General features: G+C 40.2%; 1 protein-coding gene across 1 annotated transcript in view; it reads right to left on the reverse strand.

Annotated features, from left to right (window-relative positions):
• Window positions 1-9427: 9427 nt before the first annotated feature.
• Ednra (endothelin receptor type A) overlaps window positions 9428-23607 on the reverse strand; it is a 37982-nt gene continuing 23802 nt past the window's right edge. Inside the window, exons 4-8 of the mRNA XM_013029513.1 lie at window positions 22123-22321; window positions 17484-17636; window positions 12226-12359; window positions 11691-11799; window positions 9428-10085 (exon numbers count right to left, since the gene is read on the reverse strand). Of these exons, the coding sequence (XP_012884967.1) occupies window positions 9945-10085; window positions 11691-11799; window positions 12226-12359; window positions 17484-17636; window positions 22123-22321 (736 nt within the window). The 3' untranslated portion in view covers window positions 9428-9944. The remainder of the gene's footprint in view (window positions 10086-11690; window positions 11800-12225; window positions 12360-17483; window positions 17637-22122; window positions 22322-23607) is intronic.

Raw genomic sequence — 23607 nt, forward strand, 5'->3', positions numbered from 1 at the left:
GGGCAGGATAATGCATACATTTCTTACCAAGCATTGCAGCCTCCTCCTTTGGTTTACCCTTCACATCCCTTCCCAGCCTCCCCCTCCCCCCCACGTGTGAAATTCTTATCTCCAATAAATCACTCAGAAAATCAGAAGTAGAGCTGTGACTCAAGTGGTAGAGTGCTTGCTTTGAGCTGAAGAGCTGAGGGACAGTGCCCAGGCCAGAGTTCAATCCTTACCACTGACAAAATAAAAGCTCATCTCCCCCCACTCTGCCTCTCTAATGAATTGAGGAGAATGTATCTATGTAATCTATGTGTTACATATTGTAGAGTGGGATGATTTTTTTTCTTTTTCTGTTTTTACAGTTTTTCCCACATATCAACACTTCTCTATTGAGAGATTAAAAGACCCAAATTAGTATTGATGCGTTTACATTGAATGCTTTTATTTGGCTTTGCAGTACATACTCAGTGCTCACAGAAGGTATCAGATTAATGAGTCTGGAGATGACAGTCTCTTGTTTATCTACTTATTTGGGAAATAGAAGATCTCTGAACTATTCAGTATAAACTTTCTTGCCCTATGTAGTAATTGCCTTTGCCTCAAACTCTTGACCCAGCAAACTTCAGAGCTTTACTTTTGAATCTATAATAGGAACATAGTCACTAGCAACCACTTATAATCCTAGTATCAATAGATCTTTTCTTTCCTTTTTTGTTATCCTTAAACTTTCTCCACTGGCCCTAAGATTAGTATTCTGAGAAACCTTCTCTACTTCTTTTGCATACAAATACTTAAGACCATAGCAATTTTCTTTCTAGTTTTTCCTAAATTCACATTGCTCACTCTACCTCTTTCCAATCTCTATGTATTTATTTTGCTCTATGTGTTTGTTGAACTAAACAGAGAAGTCAGTACAGAGATATCCAGTGAAGGTTCTTTTCAAAATAATCAGACACAGGAGTAATTATTGGTCCTGCCAGCCTCATTTCTACAGAACAACTTTTATGTACTGTGTCTGTCTGAATGACCTGGTAAAACTTCATTGGAACAAAGCATTCTATGGGGAAAGGACTTGGAAAGCACTGAACTTAAGAGTGTTCCTGGCTTGGTTTAGCACTATATTTTTCACCCTGGCAATGTCAGGGGAAGAGTCTGAATGTTCAGTTATCCAATTATGTAAACCATGATAACTGATGATAACTGTGTGGTAATAACTAGTCTGTTGACCCCTGAAGCCATATCTGAATGTAGACAAAAGGACAGAGCTTAGCTGTGTGCTTAGTTATTTGCCTTTGGAGCCTGTAACTGAGTCAATTAGTCCCTTCCTTCCCCTTTCCCTGCCCAATCCACATCTATCAGGAATCTCAGTTCCTCAATGGGTGCTCAGTTGCTTATGATTTGGGATGAACCTATAGCTTACCCTTTCAAGAAGTCTTGGGTTTGAAGTTTTATTTTCACTAAGTAAAAGTAATATTCAACATCTTAAACTTTGGGAGAGGGCTATTATTAAAAATGAATTAAAATACATGGTAGGAAAATAACTAAAAAGTGAAAATTACAGCCACAGTAACCATTATCTGTAATCTTACTAGACATATATAAAATGTTTAGTGTATTTCTTGTTTCTTTCTTTTAGAGGCTTATGACTTTACTTTGGCCTTGTAGCCTCAACTTCCAAAGGTGTGCACCACCATGCCTAGTTATTTTTATTTTGTGTGGTGCTAGGGATTGAATTGAAGGTGTTCTGCATGCTAGACAAGTATTCTCTGCCACTTGCCTATATCCCCAGCTCTACCTTTTGTCTAGATTTGCTATTATATACTTTAAGAAGCCTAGCCATCCTAAGACTATATAAATGTTCACTTTTCTCTAGATACTTTATAGCTTATTTTTAAAATTTTATGGTTCTTTTTGGAGGCTCTTGGGTTTGAACTCAGGGCTTTGTGCTTTCCAGGCAAGTGCTCTACCATTTGAACCACACTTTCAGCTATTTTAGCTCTGAGATAAGGTCTTTAAGTTTTGCTGGCGCTGGCCTAGACTGTGATCCTATTTACCCTTCCCACTGTAGCTGGGATGACAGGTGCATAGCATTAATGCCCGGCCTTTTCTGTTGAGATGTGGTCTTATGAACCTTTTTTTTGCCTGGTACAGACTGCAACTTCAGTCCTCCTGATTTCAGCCTCCCTAGTAGCTGGGATGACAAGATAAATTATTTTTTAAGGTTTATTATTAGGAGGTAAATTAATTGATTCCAACTTAATTTATACTCATTTGTGTGTTTAGACACAACTCACAAATACTCACCTCTAATTTAGAAATCAGAAATCCAAAATGCTCTAAAATCCAAAAGTTTTAAAATGCTACCAGAATTCTCAAAGGCTTTAGTTTTTGAAGCACTGGATTTTGAATTGAAGACTTGGGAAGTTCAACTTGTAAGTCAATTCTAGAATCTAAAAAAATTTCTAAAACCAAAATTGCTCATCCTAAGCCTTCCAGTTAAGGGGTGTTCAAGCTGAATTAAACCTCACAGATATGGTCTCTTAGCCTTTTTCTAAATTGTATCACGTTGACTTAGTTCAATAATATGTACATCTGGATGGCTGGCTACATGTCATCCAGGCACTGGATCATGAGAAAGCAGACAGAGATCTTTATCTCATGGAAGTAGATAAACCATAGACAAACTAACTATTAAGTGATTAAGAAAAGCATCATTTAGCAATGTGTAATATACAAGAGAATTAAAAAAGAATCATATGGGAACAGCTGACACTAAGCAAAATGAAAGAAAATGTACATATCACCTGATGTGGAAGAAATAATTATATTGTCAAAGCTCATTTTTTTTGGGTCTGGTCATGGGGCCTGAACTCTGGGCCTGGGCGCTGTTCCTCAGCTCTTCAGCTCAAGGCTAGTGCTCTACCATTTGAGCCACAGCACCACTTCTGGCTTTCTTCTTTTTGCTTATGTGGTGCTGAGGAATCGAACCCAGGACCTCAGGCATGCAAGGCAAGCACTCTACCACTGAGCTACCTTCCCAGCCCTGAATTCACAAACTTTATAGACCATGATAAAGACAATTTGCCCCACGAATGTTAGAATGTGTTTGTGACTTTAAGTATCACTATCTTACAACACTGTGAAATTTGTGTAATCACTTAATCACAAAAAAAAAAGACCAGAAAATAAAAGAATCATGTGCTAAAGTAATTTGATGACTGATTTGACCGTGTGGTGGGCCACAAAGTCCTTTTTGTATATGGTGTAGTCCCCAGAGCTTGTAAAACCAAACATCATGCTGCCTAATTGTGGATGAGTGGACTTAAGCATAACTCCCAAATGATCCCTGGGGTATTGAGACAACCTGTTGGAATGGGGCCGGGGTGTATGTGGGGGGGGGGTAGGGGGGGACTCCCAGGCTGGCTGGGAAGTTGTACCATCCCTTGGTCTCAATCAATTCTAAGTTTCCATGATAGCCATTAAAGTTTCCATGTCCCTTATAGTTTGAGTGAAAAAGACTCTGGGAGGCCATGCTGATTATAAAAGCTGGCTAAGACCTAGGAATTCTGTACGTTTGTAATGCAAATTATTGAATGTCTGCATTTTTTAAAATATAAAAGTCTGTGTAATAGGGTGACAATACTGAGAAATGTCATATTTGAAATTCTGCCTAACAAGTATCCAGCAATGTAGCATTTGGGAAAGGGTAGTTAGAAAAACAGCCTGTTAATTTACAGATTCTCAACGACATATGTAAGGAGAGAAGAAGGGCCCCTGGGATGGCCCCAGAGCTTCCTCTCCCTCAGCCCTCCTTGCTGATGGATTCAGGACAGGGAAGTGAGAGCGGGACCGTTTCCTGTGGCCTGCTGTGAGATTGCAAGACATATGTGAAAGAATATCTTTAAAACCTAGCCATGCAGACATTATGCATCTTCAGCTTATTGAAAATTTATTTCCCCGGATTGGTTCTGTATAAATTATGCACATCAGATGAAATGATTTTGATGTAGCTCGTATTTTTATTTTTCATGATGGTGGCATTGAGTTGGAACTCAGGGTTTTGTGCTTGCTAAGCAAGTGCTCTACCACTTGAGCCATTGAGCACTGCGGCCCTTTCCTTGGGTGTTTTGTATAATTAGCTGTTAATTTGTGGAGGATTGAGCTGGGAATGTAGTTCAGTGCTCAAACACTTGCCTCGCCTGTGCACGGAAGATTCCCTCCGTGCCTCCCTGTAGCTAAGGAGCTGGCTATGCTAGGTCTGAGCCGGTCAGAGATTCGGTCCTCCTCACAGGGCCTTCATGGAGAAGGAGAGGCACAGTCTAGTACATTTCACAAACGGGAGAACAAATGCAGCCCAGCAGACTGGCTTTTCATTGTGCAGAGCTTTATACCCGTAAGCCTAAAACAACACATACATGCCCTTCACTCGCTTGCATTTAATAGATCTCATTTTTGGCTACGTTAACAGTGTGAGTTTTAATTGAAGTTAATCTTAATAGTCCTACTTGGGATAGAAACAGAGGGCTGTAGTTCCTGGAGAGATGCATCATTTAGCAATGTGTAATATACAAGAGAATTAAAAAAGAATCATATGGGAACAGCTGACACTAAGCAAAATGAAAGAAAATGTACATATCATCTGATGTGGAAGAAATGTGGGGAAAATGTGTCTGCATGGAGTGAATCACAGTTGTGCCCTGGAGCTGCCTGGGACTATGAATTGCTTGACACTACGATACTATGTAGACAAAGCAAGGTCATGACACCCATTTGGGACAAATCCATCATATGACACCAGATACATTAAGGTACCCACCTTGACAAGATCAGATTTGAATGAACAATGATTAATCCCATATAGATCCACAAGACAAAATGACGGTGGTTAGGACTAAAAAGGGAAAATGTGTGGAATTCTCATATTCCCCTAGGAAGACTCCATGACTCTTCTGATTATGTTTAGAGTTAAGTGTTGCTGTCTCTAGTTTATTATCTCCCAGAAAGAAGCACAGTTACAGACACTAGTGGATCCTCTTCATGTTAAAAGCTTAGCAAACTTGGAGATGTTATGAGTTCTGGCTTCATAAAATCAAACATGATCATCCTAGCATTCTTCCCAGGGAAGGCTCAGTTTTGCAGTGGCAAATGTTATTTTCAGTCTCCTGATTCTAGGAAATGAGGCCCCATTCCCTTTCAGTTTTAGAAATGAAAAGTCAAAGAGCAACAGCCCTGACCAAATATAGACACTGAGCTGTCTTTGTTACTGCTTAGAGGAAAGAATGACAGCAGCTTTTCCACATGTAGGATTCTTTTAGAAACCACTGGGAGTTTCATTGCGAAGACCCCAAAGGAGTCACAGGAACAACTGACTGCATGTGGCAGACTTGTGCATTGTGATAAAACTTCACATGCTTGAAGTAGAGTAAAAGCAATAAAGGTGGCATTGTACTAGATTATTTCACGAAGAACACAGAGGAGACAGCATCATAGCCTGAGGAGGCAGGGAAGATGGTCAGTGCACTCCTTTGCTCCATGTGTAATTTCCAATGCTATGTCAGGGATATTATTATTAAAAACCAGAGAGGTTAATGGATTAATCAAAAGTCACATGATAAAATACATAATCCCTGGGACAAGTAGCAAAGGTCAAAAGCTATGTACATATGACCAGATAAGTTGAAGTTAAGGGAAATGAACCCCAAGATAGGGACACAAAAGGTTTTTTTCTTTCTTGCTATTGTTTCTAATGTATTTATAAGGTACCATGTGATTTTTTTTTGTGTGGTTTGTATGTTCTTTCCCCACGGTTTAACCTGTTTTCACTGTATTTGATGTCGGTATAATTTGGGGAGGGGAAGGGAAAAAACAATATGTTTATATAAGGATACAGGTTGACACATTGTAACAATGAGATGTAGAAGACACTATGTTGAAAAACGAACTTTCCAATTTAGGTGGGAGGAGTGTAGTTGTGGAGGTGGGAGGGAGAGGAAGGTATGGGAAAAACAAAGGAGGAGGCAACAATGCTTGATAAAAAATGCACTCATTACCTTGCTCATGTAACTGTAACTCCTCTGTACAGTATTTTTACCATAAAAAACTTATTAAAATAAAAAATACATAATCCACATTAAAATATAAATTAGGTGAGATGGCTTTTCAATGTCTTCCTCGTAGACAACAGAAATCTGAATTTAGCTATCACAAGTTTTGGTTTGTTTATGCAAACTTCAGAGGCATCAGAAAAGCTGGAAACAAGGACCTGTGCCAATTTTTTTCTTTTGTCATACAAAGATTGGCTTTCAGCTGGGCCCCAGTGGCTCATGCCAGTAATCCTAGCTACTTAGGAGACTGAGAGCTGAGGATCGAAGTTCAAAGCCAGCCTTGGCAGGAAAGTCTGTGAGACTCTTATTTCCAAATTAACCAACAAAAACAGGAAGTGGCACTGCAGATCAAATGGTAGAGCACTCACCTTGAGCTGAAGAGCTCAGGCACAGCGCCCAGACCCAGAGTTCAAGCCCCCTGGCAAAAAAAAAAATTAAAATAAAGATAATTGGCTTTTTTATGCCCAAACCTAGGTGGCGAGTGGCTTCCGCACCACCAGCATCTGCTCTGCTGTTACTTAGAGCTTTACTAGTAGACAAGTCTCCAGAGGGTACTATTGGCGGAGCTTAATCTAACTAGTATGGGGGAGAAGAGCAGGATGGGTACGTAGCTGTGTACAAGACTCTAAACTAGTGTGCAGATGAAGGAAGCAAATAAAAGAGCCAGAACAGTACAGTCCTGGGAATATTCTTAAAACAGGATCTCAGAGTTAATTGAGATGTTGCACATGAGGTGTAAGAGAACAAGAAATGACTTTAAAGGTTTTAAGTAACTCAAAGATGGAACTGCATTTAGCCACGTGGACAATGCTTATGGTGACATTTGTGAGCAGTTACTGAGATCCTCATTTTGGATATGAAGCCATCAAAGGGGAGATGTCAACGAAGCAGTAGGATGTACGTGCCAGCTTCCAGGCATCCACCTAATACATTGGTTATGGATTATCATTGCTTATTTTCCCAACTCTGCCATCTGAAATGCAAGCTGTTTTGAGACCTCCATGAACTCCTGCCTGCTTGACTCACTGCTTTCTCTTTAATGCCCGAACAATGTTTGGTGCACATAGATGCTCAGCTGGGCGCCGGTGGCTCATGCCTGTAATCCTAGCTACTCAGGAGGCTGAGATCTGAGGATCACAGTTCAAAGCCAGCCCGGGCAGGAACATCCGTGAGACTCTAATCTCCAATAAACCACTAGAAAACCGGAAGTGGCACAGTGGCTCAAGTGGTAGAGAACTCGCCTTGAGCTGAAGAGTGCAGGGACAGCACCCAGGCCTAGAGTTCAAGCCCCATGACTGACAAAAAAAAATCCCCAAAACAAAAAACATAGATGCTCAATAAAATGTACTGGAAGGGCTAATGAAGGAGTGAATGGGAGAGTTAATTGTACAGTACAACAAAAATAGGTTGATTGAGTGAGGATAGAATACAATTAGGAAGTATCTGGGTAAGCAGGCAAAAACATCTCTAAGGAGAGATATTGGCAACCAGAATCATGTAATGCACATTTTCTATGAAGAATTTTGGGAAAAATGAAGAGACATTTGCAAAGCTTCTGTAAACTTTTTATTTTATTCTTATGGGCCACTGCCATCTCAGGGCCTTAGCTTCTGGCTCATTTCTACAGTTACTTGGTGGAAAGATGTGGTAAAGGTAGAAATTGGAAATATCCCTACTAGTAGACCACAGTTCCTTACCAGTCTGTAACCAAAATGCATTTTGAAGCTTGTGTAGTTATTCAGAAATCTATGACTTTCTGAAATTATAAAATAAATTTTATATGAAAGAAACAAAATTCCTTAAAATACAATTGTCTATACAAAATAGTGGGGACCCAAGGCTTATGTGACAGGAACGCCTCACTGTGTATCATGGCCTGATGATAGGGTGGAATCTGACTAACACAGAGAGAAATTCAAACAGCTGGGAACGTGATACATTTCACTGTGACTGTGCTAAAACACAACCCAACACATTAGTTTATCTAATTTATCACCAGCAGTATAGCTGGTGAAGTTCGGTAGAAAAATCACGCAACTTATTAGGATTAGAACAATAATACTTCACAAGGTGTAATGCCTTTGGCTTTAACACAGAAAACAATAGGACTGATTTGTCAAACAACCAACTTAGCAAAACACTGTGTTGCTAACCCATGGTTCTTCCCTTACATGGTGCCCCACCCACCCACCCATACTCCACTTGCCATAGTAACACAGTCCATAAGATCAAGAAACACAGGAGATTCTTGTGTGTGAAGTGGCCAAGGTGGGTTGTTGTGATGAACAGGCACCTAGAAGCCACTTAAGACTGTGTGCTTTGGTACAACCATAAGGCATTATGATTAAGATTATTGAATCTATACAGTCCATTCTTCTCAGGTGTATCACACAAAAATATACAATTGTTCACACATGCGTGCACGTGTGAGCATGCACACACACACATACACATACACACATACACTCTCACAAATAATGAAGGACTTTTTTTCCTTACAGTCTGTAAACATCTGGGAAAATGCCCAGCAAAGTCACGGTGGGCCCTTTGAAATGATGACCACTGGGAGTGGGTGGGGTGGGGTACGGACTTAGTTCATGCTGTCATTCCAGAGAAATGACAAATCAAAGGCTCACAGTGGGAGGAACTGCACTCACTGGTAGGATCAACTACTTTGACCACTTTAAAAGTAGCTTTCATACTTGGAAAAAGGAACTACAAAAAGCTTTACAGCTAGTTAACATTTCAGGAGAAATTAAGAGAATAAAATGGGATAATATATATTACAGAACCCAACAAAAGTTTCCACATCCTCTAAAAATATTCTTCCTCTCCTAGGTATACTTCAGACTTCTACACATTGCACTGAAAGTCTCAGACAAATTTAAATGACAGGTACAAATTTGGAACGTAGCTTTTACATAAAAGGCTGGCTTGTGGAAAAGAGAACTATTTTATCCATATATTAGTATTATTTTTGAAACAAGGTCTTGCTCAATAGCCCAGGCTGACTTTAGACGTGATTCTTCCTCCCTCCCCAGGGTTGGGATTACAGGCATGCATCACCCTGCTGAGACTGCAAATATTATTTTTGAATTTAACCTAAAAATATGTTCAAGATTTTCTGAAAAAAAAACTATTAGGAAAAGAAAGTACATGTTTTAAAAAATTTCTTCAAATAGCAACTATTGAACTGCTACTGAGGATCAATCTGTGTTTTATGTGCCTGATTTTCGGTTGCAGTTTTAGAGTTCATGTGTTAAAAAACAAAACAGTGACATCGGGAACATTTAACCTCATTGCTTATCTCAATATTATTTTTTGTTCTTTTTTTTTTTTTTTACAAAATATATGTAAATTAGCTCAAACAGTTCTAGGCTATTATACAGTAAAAAAAAAAATACTGGCACTGAATGACATTTCAAAGAAAAGTGTCCAAAATCCATGTTATGCTTGGCCAAAAAAGAAAAATATTTGGTCTCAATTTCTCAATTCTTCCGATGACCAGTTGTTGTGGAACGCTGCATAGAACCACCATCAAAGCTGGTCATGTACTCAAAACTGTTTTCATGCAAAGGTAGCAAAAAATCCTTCTGGCTTCATTGAACAGGCTCCATTCTCTCCCACTCCTGCCATTTTTGAGTGTTTGAACATGCAGAATATATGAGCTTAAGTAAAGAAGATTCATGGATATAAGCTAGTCCACTCTGGCGAAGCACTTGTAGAATACATTGGGGGAAGTGGGACTGAGTGAAGGAAGAGGAGCTCAGAAGAGATTTCCGGAGACATAGTTGCCAGATGACAAGTCCCCTGCAGGACTTGAAGGAACATGGATCCACGTTTCTTCAATGGTTAGTTAATGCTGTCTTTGTGGCTGCTCCTCTCTGTGTTGTGATTGTTTTGGTCGTGGTTTTTCCACTGGATGCTTGTTCCATTCATGGGGACTGAGGTCATCAGGCTTTTAGATTGGTGACAGCAGCAACAGAGACACGACTAGGAGAAGGAAGAGACTGTAAATAGCCCAAGCGAGCCTTCTTGCATGTCCCCAGCCAAACACAGAAGCTGATGCCCACACACGTAGTAGTGGGTAGTAATCTAGAAGATCACTAGACAGTAGACCGCTCACCAGGGTGGAGTGAGAGGTTTCTGGCTCCTCAGTTCTAATTCTATTTGCCAGGTGGAGGAGGAAGGGAAGGTGGCATTGCCAGAAGGAAACTTCTCAGCTTAGGCGGGGGGGGGGGGTAGGGAAGGGCCTCTGGGCATGAGTCCACTCCCTGCATATGGCACTCTTTGCACCAGGGGCTTTACCTGATCCTCACTACAGCCCTGAGTAAGAGGTGCTGTTTGCCCTGCTTTATGAATGGAGGAGGATGGTGAGGCCTTGAAAGAATAAAAGGGACAACTGGAACTAGAGCCTGAGACACTCTAGCCTGGGCTCTTTCCCTTAGGTATATGCCTTCTTTAGGAAGACCTGTGAAAAATATGTTCAATTCTAAGAATTTGTATCTCATTTTCCCCTTTCCCCCTAATTAATGGTGTCTAATTCAAATGTCAATAGTGAGCACACAATATCCCCGTCAGTATGTGTGTTAGTGAATCCATTTGAGAAACAGCATTTTGTGATGTAACATTTTCAAGGTGATCTAAAAAAATAGGGCAGCTGAAACTTCCATACCGTTTCCTCCCTTTGTATGATTCTTTGGTTGGTAAGTCTGTCTCCTTTTAGATGATAAATTCTGGAGGGAAGTAACTAGGCTTTCTTTTGCCATTCTATCTGTAATAATGATCAACACGTCCTCAGCATTTAGTCTCAAAAGCTTTACATTTAGCACATTGAGCTCTGCTCCTCTGAGATGGTTATAGTGGCCATCTGATTTTACAGATAAGGAAACTAAGAAAGCAGAAGAGGCATCAAGCAATCCTGAGTCAGACAATTAGCCAGTGCAGAGCTGAGATGTCAGTCAATGTTGCTTGCTTCCTGATTCCCTGCTTTTGACCTTGACCTCCATGCTACTCTTCCCATTAAGTCCTATGAGCCCCAGTTTGCATTCACTCTCTGCTAAAGTCATTTGAGGAACTGGAAAAGTAACACAGCAATAACATGCTGGGGTCCTCTGCAGGGTGTACCGGGCTTAGCTGGAGGAAGTTTTGAAAACAGAAGAAAACTGAACGTATGGTAATACTGCCATAAGCACATACTCTCCTTGAAGAAGCCGTTACTAACTAAATGCATGATTTGACCTCATTTAGTGAATTTTGTTAAGTCTAAGACAATGGAAGGCAAAAATCAGTTTTATGTACTTAATTTTCCTGGAACTCACCTTGGAGAATTTTTAAAAAGAAAGTACTCAACTGCCATGCAATTAAGATAATCCTTTTAGTTTTAACCTCCAAATAGGCTGTTGTCAGAATAGACATTACTTTTCTGCTCTGCTGACAACCTGACACTTTTTAAGTAACAGGCTGTGATTTTCACCTCTCCGATGAAAAGGAATAGGGCTGATCAAAATAGTATTAGGATTGGAATTGGTTGTGCCTATTGATTAACTAACCTACTCATTTGGCTGTCCTTAAAAAATGCTTACAAAGCAATCTTACCTGGAAACAATTTTTAAACTTCTTGCTCACAAAATACAGAGCGATCGGATTTATACAGGAATTCATGGTTGCCAAATTAATACCGATGTAATCCATGAGCAGCAAGAAACTAGAACAAAGGAAAATGGTGTAGAATAATCAGATCATATTGTTTTAAAATGTGCTCAGCAGCGCTGATCCCTGGGATAAGCATTTTTCTTGCCCAGAAGTCATGTCTTATAAGGTGGCAGTTGGAATTTTGTAAAAAGGTGCCTGTTCAAGTGGCAGTTTCGGTGCTGCAGGATGGGTACAAAGAGATCAGTCAGTGCCTAGCTTAGCTGAAACCGTCGTGCACAGCCTCGGGAGGGGAAAGGCAAGATTACAAACATGGCTTGCACAAATTTGGGGAATCCATTATGGGTTATGTCAGCTAAAAAAAAATCACCTTTGCAAATTTAATTTTCCTGGCTAATCAAAATGTAAACTAGATGGGAAAACTTTGTATATGGGAAAAGCAGCGAGCCCTCAATTTCCTAGTGGGTGCACGGAATCATACCTAAGCAGTTCACAGCGGTTTGTGTCCATCTCATCGTACACAGTTTTCTTCAAAATGCGGCTCAAGTGCAGAGGAAACCAACAGAGTGCAAAAATTACAACCAAGCAGAACACAGTTTTCGCCACTTCTCGACGCTGCAGGAAAAAAAAGGAAACACAGGCACAGAGAGTTTAGATACTTAAAGTTAAAACAACTATTCAACAGGGTGAAGGGTATCTGAGGGGAAGACTGACTCAGAGAAGAACAGAATGGCCCTCTCACAAAACCTCTCTTCCTCAAGGTGTGGAGTGCCAGTCTCTCATGAAGGGGTTGTGAAGAATGCTTTAGGACAGCTGCCAGGAGAGATGCTATTTGGGGCCAGGACAGAGCTGGGAATCGCTGGACAGAGTCAACACAGTGGCTGAGTTGACATGTATGTGTGGATAGAGGTGGCAGTAAAGGCATGGGGGGAAAGGGTTCATTAAAAAGACAATAGCTCAGTGGTAACGTGCTTGCCTTGCACGCATGAGGCCCTGGGTTTGATTCCTCAGCACCATATAAACAGAAAAAGCTGGAAGTGGCCCTGTGGCTCAAGTGGTAGAGTGACCGAAGATCGCACCCAAATGAATGGACACATGTACAAAGACATTAGGAATTGGGGAAATAGAAGAGACAAAACATGGATGTTTTCTCTCTTGATCTTGAAAAATCTAACGCTATATGAAAATGTCCTCTTGTTTATTATTATTTATTTTGAAATGGCATCTTGCTTTGTTGCTCAGGCTAGTCTACAATTCCTGGACTCAAGTGATCCTCTTGCTTCAACTTTCCAAGCCCTGGGATTACAGTGCACGCCACCATGTCTGGCTTGATTTTTTTAATTTCTTTCGAAATACAAGATTATAGGGTCATTATTTAATGCCACCGGGTGGAAAAACTTGTTGTGAAACAACCTTGGTTTTCTTTTCTTCTTAAATCCCTTTATTAATGGCTTGTAGTGAAAAACCAAGGATGAGGGTAGAGGATTGTCGTCAATGAAGAATATAAAATCTAGTGCATGCTGACTCTGGGATGACTTCAGCGAAAGGTTTACACGTCTTTGTGTCTGTTCTTTACAAGCAAAACCATAGAATTATTGTCCAGCATTCAATTGTGTGCATCAGGCTTGAGTTTTACATTAATGTATTTAGAAGCTTTAACTAAGAATGTAAAATGTAACTGATCTGTAGCTGGGATCATTTAATGTTCATCAATTTCTTTTTTTTTTTTTTTTCTGCCAGTCCTAGGGCTTGAATGCAGAGCCTGGACACTATCTCTGAGCTATTTTTGTTCAAGGCTAGCACTCTACCACTTGAGCCCCAGTGCTAGTTCCAGCCTTTTCTGTTTATGTGGTATTGAGGAATTGAACCCAGGTCTTCATGCATGCTAGACCAGCACTCTATCAGTAAGCCATATTCCCAGCTCAGTTAATGTCAAAATAAAATTGAGTGAAAATGGGTCGGAAAGGTGATGCTTGTTCAGCCTGGAAGCTTTTAACATGAAGTCCTGGAAGCCTATAGTAAGCCCACGTGGTTGGCTGAGCCATTTGAAAAGGCTCTCCTGCAATTCTCACAAATTGTTGCTCTGGCCCAAGGAACTGGGAGCTCTTCAGTCTTCCATATTTGTAGTCTAGCTAGGAGATGGAGTCAGAGCGATGATGTGAGGAAAGAGAGAAAACCTTCCAGTCTGCAGGAGGCAGGGGACATTTTAAGGGGTCATTATCTGCAGAGAGACAGTTCACCCAGAAAATTACAGAGAGAAAGAATTCAGGAAGGGTCTACCTTCTCTGTATATGTCCTCTTCAATACATCTGCACATCACCATAGCAATTTGATAGTGACTTAATCTACCATCGGCTCTCATGTCCTGTTTGTCTTAATACAACTTGGAGCCCTAATTTTGTTGTGGCATCTGGGGAGACTAATTATCTCCATGGTAATATGACAGTTCTGACTAACTTAAGAAGTTGCTGTATGGGTTCTTGGGAATGTTAACGGAAGCAGGGAAGGAGTGCTGCTTTGGCGCATACACAAATGTGTTCTGCCTTTTCCCTTCTTGCTACTTAGAAACCAAATATAAAAGTCAAGCTGCTTCTGCTGCCTCCGTGGCTGAATGATCAGCGGAGGCAGACACTGGCTTCTAAATTCCTAGGCCACTGAACTATAGCATCTGATTTTTTTTTTTTTTTTTTGCCAGTCCTGGGGGTTGACCTCAGGGCCTAGGCATTGTCTCTGAACTTCTTTTGCTCAAGGCTAGCACTCTACCACTTGCGCCACAGCACCACTTCTGGCTTTTTCCACGTGGTGTGAGGAATCGAACACAGGGCTTCGTGCATGCTAGGCAAGCACTCTACCACTAAGTCACATTCACAGCTGTGAATGTTTTTTGTTGGTTGTGGGGCTTGAACTCAGGATCTGGGTGCTGTCCCTGAGCCTCTCTGTGCTCAAGGCTGGCATTCTACCACTTGAACCACAGCATCACTACTGGTTTTTGAGTGGATAATTGAAGATAAGAGTCTCACGAAGACTTTTCTGCCCAGGTTGGCTTCGAACTGCAATCCTTAGATCACAGCCTCCTGAGTAGCTAGGATTTTAGGCGTGAACCTAAAACCAGCACCTCGTTAGCATCTGAATTCTTTGCAGAGGAGGACTCTCAGAGGTCAACTCACTCTTACCTTTGGGTTTTCTCTTACCAGCATCCAAACACAATATCTAATAGATAAAATGATTGCCACTATCCTGATTAGAAACCACTAAGCCAGAAGCAAGGACAAGAGCTTTGTAGAATCCTAGAGCAGCAAGATTTCCTTCTCAATGCTGACTTTCCACAGTTCTACCCAACAGATTCCAGAAAGCCTTGCTTTACTCCCATTTAGAACTTGTAGCAAAGCTGGGCACCAGTGGTTCACACCTGTAAACCTAGCTACTTAGGAGGCTGAGATCTGAGGATTGCAGTTCAAAGCCAGCCCGTGCAGGAAAATCTGTGAGACTCTTATCTCCAATAAACGACTCAGAAAACCAGAAGTGGTGCTGTGACTCAAGTGGTAGACGCTAGCCTTGAGTTGAAGAGCTGAGGGACAACACTCAGGCCCACAGTTCAAGCCCCACGACCAACAACAACAAAAAAAGAACTTGTAGCAAAACGAAACATTAATTACAAGGGGACCAAATCGTCAGTTCTAATCTCCACTTGGTTAAATAAATCTCTGAAGCACCAGTATAATAAGAGTATTATTTGTCTTACCTACCGGTGCTTAGAGCAATCCAATAAGAAAAAGACAAGAAAATGTTCTTTAAAAACTTGAAGTGCCAGGTGCTGATGACTTACACCTATAATCCTACCTACCACAATTTGAGGATCATGGTTCAAAGCCAGCCTGGGAAGTTTGAGGATCATGGTTCAAAGCCAGCCTGGGAAGTAAAGTCCATGAGACTCTTATCTCCAATTACTTACCAGAGAACTACTTTGAGCTACAGCTCAAAGCACTAGCCTTGAGCACAAAAGCTCAGGGACAGTGTCCAGGCCTAAGTTCAAGACCCGCATATAAATATGAAGTAGTATATTATTATTGTTCCAAATCCCAATTGTTTTCAAAGCAGGTACAATCATAGTTCAAATAGACTTTACCATGATACTAATGCAATAACAACAACAACAACAAAATAAACCCAAAATTTAAAACACTATTTTTCCCAAATCTATTCTAATTAATTTCATTTGTTGCAGGGGTGAGTTAACAATTTGTTAACATTTTTCCACCTGAAGTATTTTAAACATTCATGCCTGAACAAAGTCATACTAAAGTTTCTTAATAAATCGTCTTGCTAAATGTTAATAAAAGATAATAGCTACCATTTGTATGACACATTGGATTTTATATAGTACACACATGCACATCAATTCCTTTAATTCTCATAACAACACTGATTCATATATTATTAAGCCCAATTTACAGATGAGGACTTGAAGTTCAGAAAAATTGGTGTACTAATTGAAGAGTTGTTGGTGAGGAATGATGCTTGTGTGTGGTAATTATAGATTTAAGAGAGACCATCATAACTCACACTGACTTCTAGTGTGGTGGGATGTTTGTATATACTTCTCTGCTGTGACCTAGAACTGTGACCTAGAACCTAGAACTCTTAGCAAATAGAACAGGTTGTGCAACACTAGCTTCCTACTGTTGCATTCAAATTTCTTCTAGAATTTTGGGTCCTCCAAAAGTGAATATCTCTACATGCTTAATTCTATATGCTATCATGAATCTTACTTTAGATGTTGCTTTTTGAAATTCATCTTGTATTTCTCACTTGTCTTCCATGCCCCTCTTCCATGCCCCTCCAATTAGAAGAGCCCCCATTTCCCAAACATATGTCCCCTGTCCTCTTCTTCATCAAATACAATTTACCCTCCAAGGCATGGTTCAATTTCCCTCATTCATGAACAGTTTCTCCATGACTTTATCTCATGTACCACCTGGCTTTCTATAATACAGGCTACTTGGAATGTATTTCTGTTCTCTAATTGTTTTGTGCTTGTATTCCAACAAGTAGATGGCAAAGCTTGTAAGGGAAGAAACTCACAAGCTTCATTCTGCTCTGGCATAGTTCCAAGCCCAGTGCGATGCAGACATATATGCATGCACATGTGCTCAATGTACTTACTCTTGGCACAATCACCAAATAGTTGCCTTCTCTCTGTGTCCAGCCCTCTTGACTATTTCACAGGCAAGTTCGCTATCTCACAGAAAAACATAACACTACAACTATAAAGAAAGCAGTTACAAGACAGTATTTTTGTTTTTAGGAAACCAGGTTAAATGTGCTATGCACAGTATGGTCATGTATCACTTAAGCACAGGAATGTATTTTTAGAACTGCATTGTTAGGCAATTTTGCCATTGTGCAAAAGTATACTTCGTTTTTATAGCTTACTCCATACTAGGCTATCTGAGAAAGCCTGGTGCACCTAAGCTTCAAACCTGTACAAATGTTTTTTTTTTTTCTGTACAGATGTTTCTTTACCTATACTATAGGCAACTATAACACAATGGTGTTTGTGTGCGTGTAAATATAATTAAGCATAAGAAAAGTTCAGTAAAATAAATCCTAGGCAATGAAACACTTACAGCATATGTGTATATGTGGTTGGACAAAGCTGTTAGGAAACAAATCGATTCATATGTCAGCCTGAGGACTTCTAGGAGCCGTGGCCAGGTTTCCTCATTGTAACCAATGTACCTGTTTGAGATGTTCGCTGAGGGCAATCCTCAGGCTGCCGTTCCTTCTATTCAACATCTCACACGTCATAAGGGTGTAGAAGATCGCAGTGCACACCAAAGGCATGCAGAAGTAAAACCCAAAGAGCCACCAGTCCTTCACATCTTGGTAGAACTGTCCAGTGAAGAAAAAGGACAAAGGAATATAAATTAATTGTAGACCACTCTGGTCACTTCAAAATCTCTGTATCTACAGGTGTATTTTTTTTAATTCATGTTCTGTGCTGGGAATAAAGACCTCAGGGTTGTGCTAAAAAATGTGACTCTTTTTCCCTCTAGTTCTGGAGCTTAAACTCGGGCCTGAGTGCCATCCATGAGCTTTTTTTGCACAAGGCTAGTGTTCTGCCACATGACTCACAGCTCCACTTCCAGCTTTTTGTTAATAAGCTAGAGATAATAGTCTCACAGACCTTCTTGTCTGGATTGGCTTTGAACCCTGATCCTCAAATCTCAGCCTCCTAAGTAGCCAGGATTATAGACATGAGCCACTGGTGCCTGGTAAAATGTGATTTTTTTTTAAAACTTAGAATTTTTAGAAATTATTCTGGCTTGCTAATAGCACATAAAGAAACTGCATATGAAAAACGTTATCAGGACAAAGATACTTTTTGTAAGCTGAAGTTGACTTCAGTTACACAATGGAAGAACCCTAATCAATAAAAAACATTCTTTTCTGAGGCTCATAAAACATAATTTGAGACATGTTTGTCAACATTTTGCCAGAGCTTTGTTGACTTTTGATGATTGTGGTTAATATGAATATTTTGTGAGGTAGCCTTGAAGGTTCTGAGAGGCTATTCTATGTAGCTGTGGCTAACAAGAGTTAACCCTTTGCCGGGTATGCCTGCAGTGTGACCCCAAAGCCAGCAAGTGGAAGCCTTCAATAACTCTCCTCACCTTCCTTTACCTCCACCTGGAAACTATTGAAGCAGCTTATCTGCAGGCCAATTTAGCGTCATCTCACTGTGGGCAGGACTTTGTAAATAACAAGATGGTTTAGATTTACGTTTGTTTTTTTTTTTTTTTTTTTTGCCAGTCCTGGGGCTTGAACTCAGGGCCTGGGCACTGTCCCTGAGCTTCTTTTGCTCAATGTTAGTACTCTACCATTTGAGCCACAGCGCCGATTCCAGCCTCTTCTATCTATGTGGGACTAAGGAATCAAACTCAGGGCTTCATGCATGCTAAGCCACATTCCCAGCCTCAGATTTATGTCTTTATAAAGGAGAAAACTTAAAAGTTGGAAAATGATATCTTTATCTTTTTTTTTTTTTTTTCCTGGTCCAGGGGTTTGAACTCTGGGCCTGGGTGTTGTCGCTGAACTTCTTTCTGCTCAAGGTGAGCGCTCTGCCACTTGAGCCACAGTGCCATTTCCATCTTTTTTGAGTAGTTTATTGGAGATAAGAGTCTCACGGAGTTTCCTGCCCAGGCTGGCTTCAAACCATGATCCTCAGATACCAGCCTCCTGAGTAGCTAGGATTATAGGCCTGAGGCAATGATGCTGGGTGATATCGTCATTCTTATTTCCATTAAATTAATACCAACCTGAGAGATATACTTCTTTAATATGTCTCCAGATTATTCATCTGCTAAAAAATAATACAGCCTCCTGTGACATCCAAATTCTGCCCCTTTCACACACAAAAGTCGGCTGCTCTGTGAAAAACTGGATGATTTCTGAATATAGAAAGTAGCTCAGTGGGCTACACCTACAGTTTGTCTATTAAAATAATGACTCCCAAACCAGGGGGCTGGTGGCTCACACTCTAATCACAGCACTCAGGAGGCTGAGATCTGAGGCAGCCCTTGACTCTTATCTCCAGTTAACCAGCAAAAAAGCTGGAAGTCGACATGTGGCTCAAGTGGTAGAGAGCCAACTTTGAGCAAAAAAAGCCAAGAGAGCCTGAGGCCTTGAGTATAAGCTTCAATATCAGCATACACAGAAAAACAATGGTTCCTGAAGACTAGAGGTTCAGTGAAAGGATTCTGCCTATTTGTTTTGTCACAGACCCCTTTTGGAAGTCTGATAGTCCGTTCTAAGAAAAATACTGTCATATGATAAAACCAAATATTATTTAATTGTAACGGAAGTCAATTATATTGAATGTAGCCAATTACAATGGAATGTGGCTATCAAAAATAAAATTAAAATAATGTATATGTTTATCAACAAACTAAACAGAAGACATGGTGGCTCTAATAACTGCCAAAATGTTGAAGCAGTATGAGCACACATTTTATGATTACAAAAGTCTATTTCTACAAGTGGGAAAGCCATGGTACTCTTAAATACTATTGTGGTTTGTTGCCTACATTCATAATTGAAGGAAATGATAGATTTCACTTAGAAGCTAGAGGAAAATCAACATAGTTTCTTTCCCATCCCCCACCACCTCAGGTTATATTCAAATTCCCAGAAAAGTTAGGTTATTGAAATCTGCTTATACAGCTATTTTCCTACTCTCACCACCCCAAGCACACATTGCAGGATTTTAGTTTTGAGCTTAAAAAAGCATCAAAGGTCTCCTCCTTTGTTCTGAAGTGAAGGGCAACCCCTTTCTTTCCTTGGGAGCTCCCCACTGGCCCCCTTTCCCTATTTCTGATTTGTTGTCTCTCTTCCCCATGCATTTCTGGTTGAGTACAAATGACCCACAAGCAGCTGCAGAGTCTGGAAGCTGACCCTGAGGGCTGGATGGAGTCCTTGCCCCCATGACAGAGGCCTGTTGAGAAAAAGGTCATAGGTTTCTTTTGAACTGGTACCATCAGCAAGAGATTGGAAAGGCCTCAGGTCAGTCTAGGGCACAGATTGACTCTAGGGTAGAGTTGAGGAAGGAAGACTTGAAGAAAGAGGGGGAAATTAGAAGAGAGAATGAAGCTTTAGACTTTGAACTAACTCTGAGGCTGGTTCAACTCAGACCCTTCACTGCAAGCCTGCCTGCATAGTTGCTGAAAATGGATACAGAAGACCCAGGCTAAATGAAATAACCCATTTTATTTTGTCCAGCCCAAATGATTAGTACGTGCTGATCTTGTGTTGATTAGCATGTTTTCCTCTGGAAAACCTAGACTCCCATTCACACTGCCTGGATTCTAATAATCTGCTACTGTCTGGTGTATCGTTAGGAAGACTGACCTAATTAAAAATGGATAAATAGAAGACTTCAGCTTCAAGGTTGCCAGGTGGGCTGTTGTCATGAGCACTTTTAATTTAAAACAAGAATTCCTGAGCTGGATAGCTGGTCATGGATAAGACCACTAATGTGGTGAATTCTCTACTTTAGAAAAGAATACCTGGAGATTTCTGTAAGTGTTAGAAGTGGAATCTGAGCTGCATGCTGCTTACATCAAAGCACTAAAGCTGATTTAAGAGCCCTGGTCACTCTAGTAGCTCTCTCTCAGACCTGTGTAAGTAGTTTTGCAAAGGAAGCATGCATTCTAAACGTGTCACCCAAACACTCAGACATGGGCTTATGCTTAAGAGAGAAACATTGATGTGGTCAGGTTAACTGAAGAACATCTGAATTTGTTAAACTAAAATACCTTTTGAAATGTTCTGAAATTTTGCATATCAGACCTACACTCTACACTTTGACTCAGTAAATCCACCTGTAAAAAAAATAAGAGGGAACCAGGAGCTGGTGCCTCATGCCCATAATCCTAGCTACTCAGGGCCTATGATTTGAGGATCAAGATTTAAAGCCATCCAGGACAGAAAAGTTTATGAGACGCTTATCTCCAGTTAACCACCAAGACATTGGAGCTGTGGCTTAAATGGTAGGACACTATTCTTGAGCACAAAAGCTTAAGGACAACACCGAGGACTTGAGTTCAAGCCCTAGTATATACATATACTTATCCCCTTCACCCTCCCCCCTCCACCCCTACCCCGGGCCCTGACAAACACACATACGTGGTATATTTCCCTAAGAAGCATGAAATAAGCATTTGCATTTTAGTAGATGGAATTTCTTATGCTGTGTTCCTTATTATAGAAATAAATAGGATTCTGTACATATACACCTTGTGCTTTTCTTTGGTAAATGAACTTTAGAATTCTTTTTTTTTTTTTCTTGTCAGTTGTGGGCTTGAACTCAGGGCCTGGGCGCTGTCCTTGAGCTTTTCTGCTCAAAGTTAGCACTACCACTTGAGCCATAGCACCACTTCTGGTTTTCTGGTGGTTAAATAGAGATAAGAGCCTCATGGACTTTCCTGCCTTGGGCTAACTTTGAACAGCAATACTCAAATCTCAGCCCCCACTGAGTAGTTAAGATTACAGCTGTGAGCCACCAGCGTCCTGCTGAACTTTAGAATCTTAATTGTGCTATGAGACAAGATTAGGAGGCAAAATTGTTCTATTCAGGAACTAAACACTGGCTTAACATCTCCTTTTCATGAAACTGTATAATGTCTGAACTGACAGAGTATAGCACCCCTCCCTCCACTGGGGAGATATCAGTAAGTTTTAAGATGATGGAGAACCAATATGTCCTCCTCTCCTCTCCTCTCCCCAGTTAATTCCTTATAAAGTTTGGCCAAGCTTTATATTTAATTATCTTTAATTTAATACGTCTAGTAAATTTAGTGAATTGTAAGACTCCCAGCACCTCCATGAACTTGGATGTGGCATTGAGCATACAGGTTTTGTGCTGTTCACCCCTGTATTCAAAGGGGACCATGACAAAACCGATTGCTTCAGGGATGGCCAGGATAAAGGAAAGGATCCAAATAGAGACGATTTCGATAGCAGTAATCAAGGGAATTCCAATTCCTTGAACTCGACTCCAGGAGGCGACTGCTCTGTACCTGCAAAAAGAAGATCGAAAAGATGAGGTGATAACATCAAGTCTTTAGGATATTTTAAACTTATTTTAACTGAATATAAGTTATAATTCTAGAATGCTCCTTCCTTTGGCCAATGACCAACCATAGCCTTTTTAGGAATTTTTGGTGAGTCTTGAGTCTTGAGTCAGGGCCATGATGAGTTCCATTAATTCAGAATCCAATTTCCAGGCAGGCCTGAGTCTAAGAGCTGTATTTGAGATTTAGAGAAATCTTGAGAGAGTCAGACTGTGTCAACAGCAGAGAGATATGCCTGGGTGTTTTAACTGGATGGTGGAAAGTGTAGTAAGAATTGCTAGTACTTTTCATACTAACAAAAATAGCCATATCTATCCTTCTGTATCCATGAAGTAGCTTTAGATATCCTTGAGTAAACAGTGACCTTAGATCCATCTTCCACAATCAAGATCTCATTGCCATGTGTTCATAGTGGGTGGCATTGTAGTCAATATTATTTCTGGTAAATGTCAAAGGATGACTGACTCATAGTTCTGTTCTAGAGTGTATAAAACGGAGTTAAAAAATACCTTGGTTACTAATCTTTAGGGGTTACAATCTAACAAAAAAAGATCATATAGAGTATAGGATATAAATGTCAATTAAAAACTGATGTTAAAAATTATGTCTTATGTTTTAACAGTTAATATGATAGATTTAATGTTATATGTATTCTACAGCTACCATTTAAATAGAATAAACACACACACACACACACACACAAGATAGTAAGATAAGGATTTTCCCCCATCAGTTTTACCTGTCTTTAAACTAGTATTATTTTCAATGATTATTAGTGCCATAATAAGCCTTTGAAGGTGGTCACAGCTGAATTAAAAATTATACTTTAAAATTGATTTGTTTTTTTAAAATTCAATATTTTTATGGTAGTCACAATTAAATGTCACTTCAAAAGGAAGTGTGGTTTAGAAACTTGGTGCTCTTTGACCTGATGTGATGGTCTGATGCTAAATGCTTTCAGACATACTATTAAGAAAAGGTTTGGGACATGGCATGGTTTTGTGGCTTCATTCTTGAAATTTTTGTTGCTGTTGTAATGGAAAGGAAACCTTTTCTTTTTATAGCTTTTAGTAGATAGTGCCAGGAGACTATAAAACAGACCAAAGCATTAGAGACAGGTGCTTTTGTATTTTCAAGACATACAACTTACTGTAGAAGATTACTCACAAAAACCAAGGAAATGTACAAGCTACCTAGGCCATCAGGAAGAGCCCTTACCCTTTATATTCAAC

This window comes from Dipodomys ordii, unplaced genomic scaffold, assembly GCF_000151885.1.
Source record: "Dipodomys ordii isolate 6190 unplaced genomic scaffold, Dord_2.0 Scaffold119, whole genome shotgun sequence".
Taxonomy (NCBI): domain Eukaryota; kingdom Metazoa; phylum Chordata; class Mammalia; order Rodentia; family Heteromyidae; genus Dipodomys; species Dipodomys ordii.